The sequence below is a fragment of the Prosopis cineraria genome, unplaced genomic scaffold (assembly GCF_029017545.1).
Source record: "Prosopis cineraria cultivar Desert tree isolate PC_DT_omini unplaced genomic scaffold, ASM2901754v1 PC2, whole genome shotgun sequence".
NCBI classification, from domain to species: Eukaryota; Viridiplantae; Streptophyta; class Magnoliopsida; order Fabales; family Fabaceae; genus Prosopis; species Prosopis cineraria.
The window spans coordinates 24545142-24559866 of NW_026555333.1; the positions used below are offsets into that span (position 1 = coordinate 24545142).

A 14725-nucleotide genomic window follows, 5' to 3' on the forward strand; every position below is an offset into this window, starting at 1 on the left:
GAGGATTCGTGCCAATGGTTTAATAAAAGAGCTTTGAGAGTTGGAGGTCTAGAACAAATTGGGCTTGGTTTTAGGTTGGTTCTAGGTTACTAGTTGCATGTGGATATCTTGTACTCTTGGAGAACATGAATGATGCATAGGCCTCATGGAGCTTGTTGGACTTCTGGACCTGTACTCTATAGACTCATGAATATGGTAAAGCCTTAATTGTGCTCACCAAAGATATTCATGTGATTTAGATGCAATAATAATAGTGTGTTATTCTTTTGATGGACAATTTTTATTGGTATTTTTGTCATTATAAATGTCTACTCTTTCTAAGAAACATCTCTCCTTCAATTGTTGTGGGTGATGGTTAAAGGTAAATCGTATTCCGTTGTATATCTTATTTTGTTTTAGTGATTATATCCAGTTTTATTTTTTTTAAAAAAAATATCTCTCATTGAATTGTTTGAAAAGGGTCAATCCTATTACATAACTTTAACAATGGGAAATAGTGGTCAAATTTTAATCAAGCTACTTCAAGAGAACACACAATTTCGAAGGTGTAGATTTAGAGATAGTTTCTTGAAGCTTTTTTTTTCCCATATAAAATTACTTATTATTTTTTTAAAAAAAATCTATTTTGTAAAATTTTATTATTTTTATATAAACTTTTAAAAATAATCAGAATTTAAAAATATAATTCTAATTATTTTAAGAAGCTACTTGAATAGTTTTTAAAAATAATTTGTTGATATAGATGAGAGAGAATACTATAAAATTATAGGTATATGAAGATATTATAAAATTTTAAAATAACTACATAATAAATGTTTGTTCATAAATAGATATTTACAAAAATATCATAAAATCTAAAAACAACTAAATAATAATAATAATTTTTTATTGTTGTAACTAAGGATAAAATAATATATTCTTTTTATAAATCTCTAAAATTTTTTTTATAAAATTTTTAAACTATCCAAAAATATTTATTTTAAAATTTTAAATAAACGGGCTCTTAATCATTCAATCTCCAAAATGTTGCACTGATGCTTGGAACAAGCCTTTGATTTGAAAGCTACATATGATCATTCCACTACAAATGAATTTTTGAATGTTCCTATCTCCCACATAGATTCAGTAGATTGGTTGCTATGGGAAAACAGAAGCTACTCTGTTAAAATTTAAAAAAAGGTTTCATCGAAGCTTCACCTTGTAATTTTTTTTTTTGTTTTTTCTTTTTGGGTTCCTTTAGATGATGTTCCTCTATGTTCTTAATCATCATTTACAAGTTCAATCAACTTGCATTTTTGGTTGTGAAGCTGCAGAATCCATGGAGCATCTTTTTTACTCTTGCCCTCATGCTAAGGCTATTTGATTTGGGGCTCTTTTTATTCAATAATCTGTTATTGCATAACTGGGGTTAGTTTCCTGGCTTATCTAAATTTCTGACATTGTTTTCAGACAGAAAGCAATAGACACTAAGGGCATTTTTCTCAGTTTGCATCTAATCTGGCAAAAAAGGATTTTTCTTCTCCATGATGGTCAACTTCGCACATGAGTATAGGTTTTTAAAGAATTTCAAAACCACTTAACCTTTCTTAAATAGGTCCAAACATTTCGATGACGAGGACTCCAACAGCATGCTAAGCTTTCACTGATCACTTTTCCCTTAAAACAAATGGTTTATCAATAGTGAAAAATTAAAAAGAGGAATCTTACTTGTTCTCAAGCCTGTATCTTACTCAATGATAAATTATTGTTTCTAGCCGCATTATACACAAGTTCTCGAATCTTCATTCCAATCTATCTCCAAAGTATTCTTTCTAAATTATGCACTGCTGGAATGATACTCAAGGTATAAGACCTCAAGATAAATATTTGGAAATCTTAATTATTTTTACTAAAAATATAAAATACATGTGATGTAACACTTAAAGATATTAATTCTTTAATTCCATTTTCGTGTTTATTTGATTTTATTTTCTGCCAAAAGTCTAAACCCACCCTTGGAAGAGTTTCATTATTGTTGGCATTTGACATCTTGAAAGACGGTGGTTAATTTACCCAAAAAAATTAACAAGGGGCAAAAAACTGGTTCATTTTTAGGTATCATCTGACCTCAACATCAAATACTTACTAAATGAATGTTTTTCATTAATATCAACTATTTTTTTCACAAGTCTATTGCTAGCAATATTATTCAAGGTATGGCCAAACACTAAGATCCCATTTGGTTATTAGAAAGGAATAGAATAATAGATTGAAAAAATTAAGATAAAAATAAACTAAATCATCCTTCTATTTATAATAAACATGATAAAATTCATTAATATACATTACAAATGTGAGAATTATCACACCTTTTAAAAATTTTATGAATCATAATTCCCAACATTATGAACTATATTACCCATTTCCTTTATGAATGTGTTCACTTATCCCCCTCGATCATTCTATTTTTACCTATATTTTTCCAATCTATTTCATTTCACTTCTTTCTCATAACCAAACGGGACCGAAATGTAGATACCTCCTCTAGGAGACAAATTTTGATTTGCTATGTTATGAGAAATTAGCAACAACATATATATATATATATATAGAGAGAGAGAGAGAGAGGGAGGGAGGGAGGGAGAGCATTGACTAAGATTCTTCATATTTTGACGAAGATCAAAACAGGAACAGTCAGTGGATATATTTTGACTAAGATCAAAGGTCTAGGTCATTCTAAATCAGTAAATTTGAATTAATTAAGAGCAATAATGTAGAGACCATGGCATTTTATGCATGCATTAGCAAGGGTGAATCACTAAGATACCAACTTTTCCTTTTACTAAAAAAGTAACTTGCAACAGGGGTTAGCATGGGACTCTATCCTTTAAATAAAGTCTTCAGTTCAAACCTCATAAATTGGGTCCAAAAAAGGGGGAAATCACATCAGGATAGTTTTCCTCAATTGGACTCAGCTCAAATTCAGAGTAGTTGGTAGGACCAAATAGTAGATGGTTTGTCACCAAATGTGTGTGTGTGTGTGTGTCACTTTTTTCTGGCCAATACAAAAAGTAACTTGCACATTTTGTCATTCTTTACTTTCTACTTTGGGCTGGGAAGAGTCATTGGAAGCATCCGGGCCATGAGAATTCTTGCCTAGGAAGTTAAATTTGCATGACGCGTTTTTCAAGGAAAAAAAACTGCGAAAACCATCATCAAAAGCAGCATTCAGGGACTGACGAGTAAACCACTGTGGATTTTCAGAAGCTCTCATGGCCAATGTAGCTGAAAGATTGATCTACAAAAACAGGTTGTGAAAGTCATGACCAACAGATGAGGGAGTAATATACACAGTTCAAAATCACAGAAATGTAATAGGCAAGCGAGAAGGGGTTAATATTTTTCTTTCATACACAAAAGGATCCTCTGAAGTTTGTGTTCCATAGTGTTCATCAACTCATGTGACGTGATTAAAAACATACAGTGATGAGTTACAAGTGTTTTTAAAATATATATATATATATATATATATCAGTAGAGACTTCACACAGCTTCATGATTGGAACAAGGGATCCATCTTTGTGATAACTAAGTTGACAAATTTGATCTGTGAATTTTTAAGCCAATTTAGCTCTAGTCCCTCAAAATTATTGAGAACACACGTTAGCTCCCAAAAATAAACTCAAAAAATTAGTCTTTTTGGGATCCTTGATTCACTTGACAAGATGACTACCACTGAGTATATTACCTTCAAAAATTAGTCTTTTTGGCAACAAGATGAATTGCAAACCAAAAAGAGCAAGTAGGAAAACTTGTTTACAAAAGAATCTATAAATTAAATAAGACCACTACTACCCAAAAAAAAAAAAATAAAGGTAAAAATCCTAACCCCAAATAAAACTACCTGAAACTTTATAGTGAAACTATCATCATACCGATTGTGAGGTCTTCTGCACCAAAGCTCTGGCAAGTGGCAATATGCAAAACCTTTTGACAGAAAAGAAGAAAGTAAAATAATCAAGTACAGAACAAATTTCACATCACTCTGCTCCTGATAAAAAGAAAATGTAAAGTTTGAGTTGCTTATCACTCAACAAAACAAGGGACAGTGTCGTGACTAAAACTTTAGTGTCTTTTTATTAAACCCTCAGCAAGGTTTCAATTAAAAAAGAAAAAAGAAAAGAAAAGAAAAGAAAAAATACACTTACATTCCTCGGCCACCCTCAAGTGCTTCCTCTGATGGGTCTTTCCATTCATCAATTCTGTATGACAAAACTCAGCAAGCATCACAGTAATAATATTTGTTGAGTATGGCAAAAGAGAGAATGAGAGAGAAGACTTACACCCAACCATAGCGGCGGTCAAATAGAAGCCGCTTAGAAGACTGTTTATAGAGGTTTGAAGCAGAGGAAGTAGAGTTTGTTGATTCCTCCATACCAGACTTTGTCTGGTTGACTGTCTTCATGAGAAGCGCCAAAGAACAAAAAAGGTCCGGTGCTAATAGGAAACCAGGTCAATCAATATACCTAATAAGGACAGGTAATGATAAGTTCTGAATTCACTAATACTTTAGTCCCAAAATTTTAAAAACCTTAGTTCCTTAATTTGTAGTAGTACATGAGTTAGACCCTGAAAATATCTAATTGAATGCAAATTAATCCTCTGGTCAAGTGCCCCATAGTTGTCAAAACATGATTGCCAATGCCATGTTCTTATGGAATGGATGGGAATGGATTTCTTCAGGATTTTATAAACTCTGTGTGAAACAGTGAAAATCGCTATATTAGCCATAAGGCACTTGATGGAAGGACTAACTTGCAACAATTTAAATACAGGGATCAAATCATGAATTCCAGAAAAATTTCAGGATCGAAGCTAAATGAATCTACAAGTTTGTGGTTAATTTGTTAGTTTATTGATGCTAGATTAACTTTACGTCAAATGTTTATGGAAGTTTGACAATTTACATAAACTATTTCCAACAGATTTTATGCATTTTGTCACAGTTCAGAGTAAGCACTCAAATCATGTCAAGCTTACAACAAGAACAAGAAGCCTGATTAGGGAAAAAAAGAAAAATGAATAAAGTCAAGCTTATTTCAGCCAAGATAGGTTGTCTGGGAAAACACGTACACGCAGAAAAATATTCCATTGCATTAATTAATGGGTGTTGCCTGAATTTCACGAAACAGTACGAATGTAAGGTATAAAAATGTATATTCTTTTATCTTAACCAAATGAAAATATGGTTTTTTAACCCCTTTTTTTAATCTGACTCTGTAACTAAACATTCATTGGACCCTGATGTGAAATAGAGAAGGGAAGGGAAGAGAGGAAAGAAAGGAGGGAGAAAATCCATACGAGGGAGCGCACACAAACTTCTCAACTTTATTCAATTCACCAATGAGGCCTAACAAATAAGAGAACCTTTGAACTACTTATAGGGTCCTAGTTATAGTTATTCAACATAATAATGTAATCTAGATGTAATAGTCCTAGAAGATAAAATAACATAACTAAATCCTTGAAAGGATAAGATAATCCAAGATACCTTAGCTTAATTTTAAAATAAAGAAAACATAACTTCAAAAGATGATATAAAATTCTAAAATTAAATTCAAACCCTAAAACTCATATTTCCATCAGACCTTGATGTTTAGATTACTAATATAGCATTATTTATATATTCCATTCTCCTCGTAATATAACCACAATATCCAAAGATTCATCCACCTAGAAAATGCGTGTGCAACTGTTCTGTCCTAGAACATCTATCAATTCTTCTATCTCAAATGTCAACTATCCATACATTCTTTGATCCCATAATGAACTATGCTAAATCAAATTCCTAGGCTACAAGCCCACACACACTACTCATGGATACATACATAACAAGAATTTAAGCACAATTCCAATCTATGTATGAATCTTGTAACCAAATATCTGTCATAAATTACCTAATATACCTGCTCTTCTTTAATCATGCGTCTTATCATAATCAACCCCATTCCTTAAAGTAAGATACTATAACAAGGAAAACATAACAACCCAAATAGCATAATTTAGACCCTATCAAATCTCTTATATCCATATCACATGGTCGTACCATTATATTAACCACATTCATGCATTCACCTATCGTAATACCTGATCCTAGCATAACTAACTATAGTCAGTTCATACCAATGATTGTAACTACATGGACCATATCACATAAATGAGTGGTATTATGCATATTATATGACAAATCTCTTTTTCATTGATACTTGACAACCAAAATAACAACTTTGCATCACCAGAGAATCAAAAATTTCAATCTAAATATGAATCACATGCATCCATACAATAACCCAAAATAACAAAACTGCAGCATATCCAAAACTTTGCACTATGATGCGAGTCTCAGGCTACTTCTACTTGGCCTAGTCTATGGAGCTCTCTCTTATAATAGGAAGTCCCCTGACAGGTGAGATATGAGTGCCCCCAATAATAGATAATCTTTCCCAACTACAATGAAGTGTGAAATATATCAAAAGCATCACATGTGACAGTACCAACAATATCATCATCAAAGCAGCATCCACAAGGAGGAACACTTCTTAACCCAGCATCATCATCATCATCATAACTATTTCAGAAGAGGAAAACCTTCTCACCCACCATTGATCATCAGCACACAATGCCAGAACATCAACCAAGAAGATATTTTACAGTAAATTACACAAAAGAAAGAAAATCTGTATCTGTTACTTCAACTCTTGCTCAAGGTGCAAAATAAAATCTCACAAGCATTACATTATCAAATAACCCGAGGTCACTATTCATTACTTTATAAATCATACTTCAATAGCAATTTCTCCTTCAGGAATTCCCCCTACCTATTTGGATTGACAATGATCAATCTTCCCAAACACATCCTTTGGTTTGATGCCTATCAACTTGTTTTCCCCCCTTCTCATCATCAAGTGATTTCAGATACACATTCACAACAATCGAAGCTAATATAGAAATCTACCTTCTTTACATCAGTTTCAGAAGCTCTTCCCCCCCCCCCCAAAAAAAAAAAAAAAAAAAAGCCTCTGCACCAATAAATTTGAAATCAACAAAACTCATCATCTCTTCATCAAATTTCCCAATGGTCCAACAATCCAACCCTTTTCATGCTTCCTTGAGTGTCAACCAAAAAGAATTATGGTAGGCCCGACATTTAACACTCTGATTCGCTCAATCCATGATTTTTTAGCACCTCAATTACTAAATAAAACCAACACCTTTTGGACAAGCTGTAAAGCTACAATTTAGCCACTAACAAAATAAAATTCCCAAACACATTTTAGCACACAACGACCATCATTTGCTATCACATTTCCCCCCCTCAAACACCTGAATTCAAACTAAAAACATGCACCATTACTTCACAATTTGCAGCATATGGTGTACCAAATCCCCATTCTACCTTCATTTTCTCATAAATTTGAAGTGAAACAAACATATTCACCACTTTCACATCTCCACAATTTCCGATTCAAACAAGGAGTACTGGATCAAATAAAATTCCAAAGAGTTTCATTTACCACTTCTAACAAGGATGAGCAAAACACTTTAATTCTCAACAAACTTATGATCCATCTTACTTTTTTCTCTTACAACTTGTCATCACTTAAAAAAAAAACAAAAAATCAAATTTCCAAAGAATTTACAGCAGCATAATATGCAGAGAAAACAAAATTATAAGTCTGCCCGATAATCTGTCAATGTGGTGCACGCAGGAGGTTTCTATCTTTTATGTATTAGTTTTGCTCAAAATCAGGATATCGGTCACCAAAATTATAACCCTCTTACCATGGTTTTGCTGCATATTTCCGGCCTTAAAATTAGTAAACTACCGCCACAAAATTAGAGGGCAAGAACCTATGAAAATTGAGGGAAACTTGGGATTCTACATCACTTTCATGATTCTCTTGCTTCTAGCTTCTTTACTTCATTGCTCACCACAACTTTTCCTCATTTTCTCCTTAGCATTGCACCATTAAAACCGAAAATCTTCCCACAAATATTCTAAAATCTAAACAGAGGCAGCTCGCATCAAAGCCATAAAATCCCAAAAATTAAAACCGAACAAGGAAAGAGTTACCTTACACGAATCAGTCCCCTATGACATTAAGTATCTCGCTCAACTCCTTCAATCCCCTTCGCCTATTTTCAGGCAAAAAAAAAAAAAACCATAAGTCCTCCCGAAATCAGAAAATAATCGGTGAAGATAATGAAGAATGAAGAAAAGAAACAATTTTAGATACTTGTGTTTCACTGTTTTGTTGTGGGCTAATGCTTCACGCAAGAGATTCGGGTGTGCCAAGCCATGGCAAGCTTTCGTCGAGCTCCCTCCCTCAACCCCCCTGTTTTTTCTCCCCTCTTCGCTTGTCTGCAAGATTATCGACTGACAATGGGATTGAGATTATCGACTGACATGGTAATTGGTTTAATGCAATTATTATTATTCTTTTTTTTTTTTTCACCTTGAGGGTAAGGCAAATCGCCGCCAAATTATATCGTGTCTGCATAAATCAAGAAATATATTATTATTATTTAAAAGCATAATAAATTTCCAATTTTATTTATATTTAAATAAAAATGTGAAAAACTAATAATAAAATTTTTTTAAATTATATAAATAATTATTTAATCTCTTAAAATATTATAATTTCACTAAAATTTTTAAGAATTTTTTTATCAATAAATTTTAAATTGAAAAGCAATAAGTTGTAATTTTTTATTTAATTTTTGTAATTTTTTAATAAAAGTTATAATTTTTTAAATAAAAATTATAAATAAGGTTTGTTAGTTTAAAAACTTATTTTTTAATAATAAAAATTATACTTAATAAATTATAATTTTTTTTCAACTCTTACAATTCGCAAGGAAAAAGTTATTATTTCTTAAGTAAAATTTGTGATTAACGTTTATTTTTTAATAAAAAAATTTAAATTTGATAAGTTATAATTTCTTATTTAACTTTTAATATTTATAAAATAAAAATTGTGATTCCTTAAATAAAAATTATGATGGAGTTTGTTATTTTCAATAAGGATAAAATAGTTTTTTTATTTTAAAATTTACTGACACAAAAATCTCCAAAGATTTATTGAAATTATGAAATTTTAAAAAATTAAATTATCATTTATTATTTTTTTAAATTACATTCGCATTATATTCTTTTTTAAAATTAATAAATTTAAATAAAAGTAATACTAGAATATGTAATATAAATAAAAGTAATAGAATGTTAGGAGCAATGTTTTTTTAAATTTTTATTCTCTCTCTTCATTTTTTTGCTATCTCCTAAGCCATAGTCCTAAGCCTTCTCTTTTTCATTACCGTTGCCCATGGTTGCTTTGGCTCACCCTTCACTCTCCCATGTCTACCAGATTTGATGAGAGATCATAGCTATCGCCACACTTGCCATGGAGACCCGATCTCCACTGTGTCTGTTGCTTGCATTGATGCACCCATGAGACGCAAACCCATAGTGATGGTGATGGATAAGGACGAAGATGACTAGAAGAGATCTAAACACAAACACATAACCACATGGACTGAAGAACCATAGTCGAGCCAACATTTTCAATCGCAGAAGGAAATAGCTCGAATGGCGAACTCATGCCTCTCATATCGGTGGCCAATTAAAAATAGAGAAGGAAGGAGGGAAAAAAAGACAAAGATGGTAGTATGTTCTCCACAGGTTAACTTTTTATCTCTAGTGTTTTTATGATTGAAGAGGAAAGATGGAAAAATAAATCTGATCAAGGTGGGGGCATAATTGTAATTTTATGTAGCTGAAAAAAAATAAATGAAATGAAGGGAGACTCGAACACAAGACCTAACTGTACCAACACACACACACACATAATATCATTAAAATGTCTCACCATCAATTTTTTAATTTTAAATAAATTCTAGGTCATTACATTTGAAGTATGGAAGAATAGGTTTGCAATTATACAAGAAATGCCCACATTTAGGTATAGAAAAAATTATTCATGATATAATTAAAGATTAACTTGTAAATCATATCAATTAAATATTTTATAATTTATGAATTTATTTTAGCTTTTGACAATTGAATATTGAAGATTTTTTACTTATTAATTATAATTTTAAGTTTGTTATTTTTTACTTATTAATTAATCAAAAATATATATACAAAAAAAATTGTGTTTATTTTTGTCATAAAAAATTTTAAACTGATTTTTGAATCAAATTATCTAAATAAATTTTAATTTATCTAACCAACTTTAAAAAAAAATATCTAAACATAAATCACATTATATAAACTAATTTTTATTCTAACCTTAATTTATTAATTTTAATTGAATATTAATTTTAATTATAAATTTTTTAATTCATACATATGTTAATTATTCAGGCTTTGGTAAATATTTGATGATTCCATGCGGAGTTGTCATTTCATTGTCCAACTCATTGTTCTCCCTAGTCTCAACTGTCATAATCAAGCTGGGACTTCAAGCGAGTTTTGTCGAGTTTGTGTATTTTTATGCTATGTGTTGTAGATCGTTTTGTCAGGTCTGTCAATATTTTTTTGTCATATTCAGCTTTTGCTTTTCTTATGGACTCTATGGAGCCCCTTGGAAAACTATTTGTTTGTGTGATCTTAATTCTTATATTCTTTTTAATAAAGTTTATTGCCTTTTTACTAGAACTTTCGGGTTTGGAGCCATGCACATCAAAATTGTTTAATTTGCATTAACACATCTAAATGAAATGCTCCAAAGTTTCTTCAATTTCTTGATTAATAGAGGAGATGAATTCATTTTACTGGATGTCATAGTCATCCTCGATAAAATCTGGAAGACCCGAAACAAGATGATTCACCAAGAAACAAAGCCTAGTCTAGATCTAGCAATTAAAGAATTCAATCATCAAAGAAAATTTTTTCAAGAGATCCAACTAGAAGAAGATGTCGTGTGTGTTTGGATACATATAATAATTGATTTTTTGAGTTAAAAAAAAATCAATTTTTCAATCAATTACCTAAACATCAATTAAATTAGGTAATCGATTTTATCCAAAAAATTGATTTTTTTTTTTCCGTAAGTCACCAGAGTCAGCTTCTGCATTCGAATTACAAGAAAGGCATGTGAAAAAATTATAAAAACAAAACTCAAGAAAAAAATTATAAGAAGGGACCTGTAAAACTAAGCAAGCATGAGATAGGGTCAAATACTAGTTGTGGGCACAATTTTTAATAAAGATTTAAATATTAATTAGTCACCTTGTGAAAAATTAATTTTTTTTCTATTAGACCTAACCTGTCATCAATTTTAAATATCAAAATCATAGTTTTTTTATTTGAACTTCACAAGCTATGTTTCCAGTGTTTTTTGTGGAGTTATGCTAGACGAGTGTGTTCTTAAAAGGTGTAATTTTCTAAAGGGAATGAGGAAATAAAAATGAAGAACATGGGAGATTTGGATGGTAAGAATAGCCATGATATTGAAAATGATAATACCAAGATACTGTATAAAAAAATTAATTACTAAGATATTATACAAGAAAAAATATTTCCCAAGTACTATAGAACCAAAAATGATTTGATAGGAAGCCAATTTTCGCATTTCATTCCCTATTCACCCCTATCATAATCCATCATTAGTTAATCATTGATTTTATTAACATAATCATGATTACAAAATGATTATTTTTATGATTTTAAATTATTTTCTACAAAAAAAATTGATGGGATAATCATTAATGAAATGATGAGCTACTAGTAGATTCTTTTTATTTTATATAATGATACTTTTTTGTAATTAATTTAGATTGAAGTAGAATAAATAATTATTTAAGGAATATAAAAGAATGAAATGAGTTAATAATAACAAAAAGGCTATTGTTTTTTAGAATAATTAAAGATTAAATATTTTTACATTAAAAAACATAATCTATACATAATGGCTTCTTATGCTACATCTTAGTCTCCTTATAATATAGTGTGGTCACCCTTGTCTTGTAGATTTTTTGTGTTGAGATTTTGATGATTCTGTGGTTGGTACAATTGATGGGGTATCCAAATAAAAAATAGGAGAATCTGTAGAGGAGATCAAATGCTATGGAGTCACAAATATTTCATTCGAGGGCCCTCTACATTTAATTGTGTAATCATTGTATTCGGCTACAAACAACGGTGGATCATCAAATAAAGAAGTGAATGAGCCAAATTGTTCAATATCTGGAGAGTTAAACTTGTGGGATAAGGATGATAGGGGCATGTGATAAGATTGAGTAAACAAGTTGGAAAAAGAAGGGCATCCTTGGTCTTGTTCTACTTTAACTTCAATGGCATCAGATGGTTGTGTAGACAAATAGCCTTCACATCTCCTACTTTGTCTATCTTGAGGAATATGTGGGCGTGGCACATTTACTGCAAGTGGAGCAAGTTGAGAGACCATTGTGAAGCGTTGCTCTCTTAACGCAAGTAATATGTAGAGTTGGTCTTGACAAACTCTTTCTTGATAATCTATTATTGATATTTGTAAAGGGTTTTGAAGACTTACTTACATAAACCTTCCTCTATATCTACCTGAAATTAGTTAAAAATATTAAGAAGTAAAAATATCAATTGTAAAAATATAATGATAGTGAATACTTACTACAAAACCAGTTGCAGTAGTTCTTGAGCTAATCTGCATTCAAGTATGTCTCCAATACCATCACATGCACTTGGATGTGGGATCTAATGGCTCGTTTGATATAAGACTCTACAATAGCACATTCCCATTCTTCCCATCGATCGATGAAGTTTGCATGCTCCTTAATCCAATTTGATGATGTTCTTCCCCTAAGTTGTAATATATGGACATTCCCCAATCTAACTGGGGGAAAAGGAATTGATTGTTAAAGATCGAATCGTCTCATGATACGAGTAAGATGGTGCCATTCTATTATGTAAAAGCATATTAAGAGAACTCAAGCCTTCCAAATTTATGATGTGACTAAGCAATAGCTTGGAATCAAAAGTTGTACCAATTGAGAATCATATGGTTTCTAAATTATCTCATCTTTTGCCATTGCATTGAGCCAAAGTCTATATTGTTGTAATGTCATGGCATTGTGATGAGGTAGTTGCCCCACATTTTTCTATTTGTGATTCATTTTTGCAACTTGTTAAGTTTATATGATTAAATGAATAATATAAACTCACATTAATAAAATCCTAAAATAAGCATTACCTAAATCCAAAAGTAGGTATGAGAGGATAGATATTTTTTTTGTGTATCTAGAGTTGCAGGTTGCTCTGGTGTGAGCATCGCAAAGTGATCCCATGCTCATAAGTGAAGTAATGCTAAGCATCTACCTATCCCTCGCTCAATTAGGTTGGTGGCATTATGTAAGTCTCTTTAAAGATGCGCTAATATTGCAAATCTCCATGAAAAGCAACTAGCTTCTTCAAAATTCTAAAGTAACGAAAGATACATTAAATAAACTTTATGACCTAACCTATCTAGCATTAAATACCTACCAATTAACTAAGTATGTAAGTTCTTGTGAATTTTTGGATTTGTATATCATTCGCATCATCTAGGAGGTGGTGAAAGTGTTCAACTAGCCAAAAAATTACAAGCCTTTATCTTGACATTTTATCTTCTAGTGGTCGTATTCCAAGGAGCCATTCACAAATATTGAACCAATTTCAATCTGTCTTACCAAAGACAGGAGTTCTAATACATGAAAGGCCTAATTGAATAGCAACATCTTATAAAGTTATTGTGCATTCACCACGAGTGGTATGAAAAGTATGTGTCTTAGGTTGCCACTTCTCAACAAGTGCTGAGACTAGAGTTGGATCATATTCAAATTGTCCTATTCTTGTAACTCCATAAAATCTGGCTTGTTTAAGATACTCTATGATTTGGAGTGGTGGATTTATCAATCAATCCTTATACATGACTTTTTGAGTTCTAAGGATGCGATCGTATTGAGAAAAATTAAAGGGAGAATTTCATTTATGAACTAGGGAAGAAACATATTTTCTAGTGGGTCCCCAAAGATTCTAAAACTTTAATTTAGTCTTCAAGGATTAAATTGAAAATAAGTTGAATGTACAAAAGATAAAAATATCCTTAGTTGAAATATTAAAAAAACCACTAACCATTGTTGCTAGAGCACCACTACTGGTGACCGGAGCCTTACCAATAAAGGTAGCCACTAGACCTCCATCGCTAGAGCTCTGATGATTGGACCACTGCTAGTAGTGGTTGGAGAATTAAATTCTCTAAATATGACTAAGGTGGGTGTAGAACCATTGATCCCTTAGCTTACCAAAAGGTTTTGGACCACTAAGCCACTCAACCTATTCAACCATATAATGTATAAAATTATATATATAATAAATCTTGTTTTCAAACTACTTGATTATCACATTACTTATTAATCGTGTAAATTGAGTTGTTAATACCTTAACAAGACTTGTTAGTTATTTAACTTTTATTGTTAATACCTTAACAGGACTTGTTAATTACTTAACTTTCCTTATTAACCCTATGACTCCTGCAATAAAACTAAATTACTTATTAATCATGTAACTATATTTGTTAATACCTTAACATGACTTGTCAATTATTTAACTTCTCTTGTTAAGTTTGTGACTCCCATAATAGAACTACATTACTTGTTAATTGTGTAATTGTACTTATTAATACCTTAACAGGACTTGTTAATTACTTGAATG

The 14725-nt window shown here is 31.2% G+C and overlaps 1 protein-coding gene across 5 annotated transcripts; it reads right to left on the reverse strand.

Annotated features, from left to right (window-relative positions):
* Positions 1-2798: 2798 nt before the first annotated feature.
* Positions 2799-8432, reverse strand: LOC129303203 (uncharacterized). Of its 5 annotated transcripts, none has more exons than XM_054942347.1 (6): positions 8277-8432; positions 8119-8175; positions 4323-4476; positions 4188-4241; positions 3915-3966; positions 2799-3277 (listed from the first exon to the last, which is right to left on the reverse strand). In XM_054942347.1, the coding sequence occupies exons 3-6, from the start codon at positions 4442-4444 to the stop codon at positions 3068-3070; spliced, it is 438 nt and encodes a 145-aa protein (XP_054798322.1). In that variant the 5' UTR covers positions 4445-4476; positions 8119-8175; positions 8277-8432; the 3' UTR covers positions 2799-3067. The 5 variants fall into 5 exon arrangements, with proteins under 5 accessions (XP_054798322.1, XP_054798320.1, XP_054798321.1 ...); XM_054942345.1 differs by having other exon boundaries at positions 4323-4505; XM_054942346.1 differs by having other exon boundaries at positions 8114-8175.
* Between the last annotated feature and the right edge of the window lie 6293 nt (positions 8433-14725).

Coding starts and splice junctions, on each gene's coding strand:
- LOC129303203 (XM_054942347.1), bottom strand. CDS start 4,444: ATGAAGACAGTCAACCAGACAAAGTCTGGTATGGAGGAATCAACAAAC. Junction 4,242..4,322: donor GACCGCCGCTATGGTTGGGT/GTAAGTCTTCTC, acceptor TTTGTCATACAG/AATTGATGAATGGAAAGACC. Junction 3,967..4,187: donor CTTGAGGGTGGCCGAGGAAT/GTAAGTGTATTT, acceptor TTCTGTCAAAAG/GTTTTGCATATTGCCACTTG.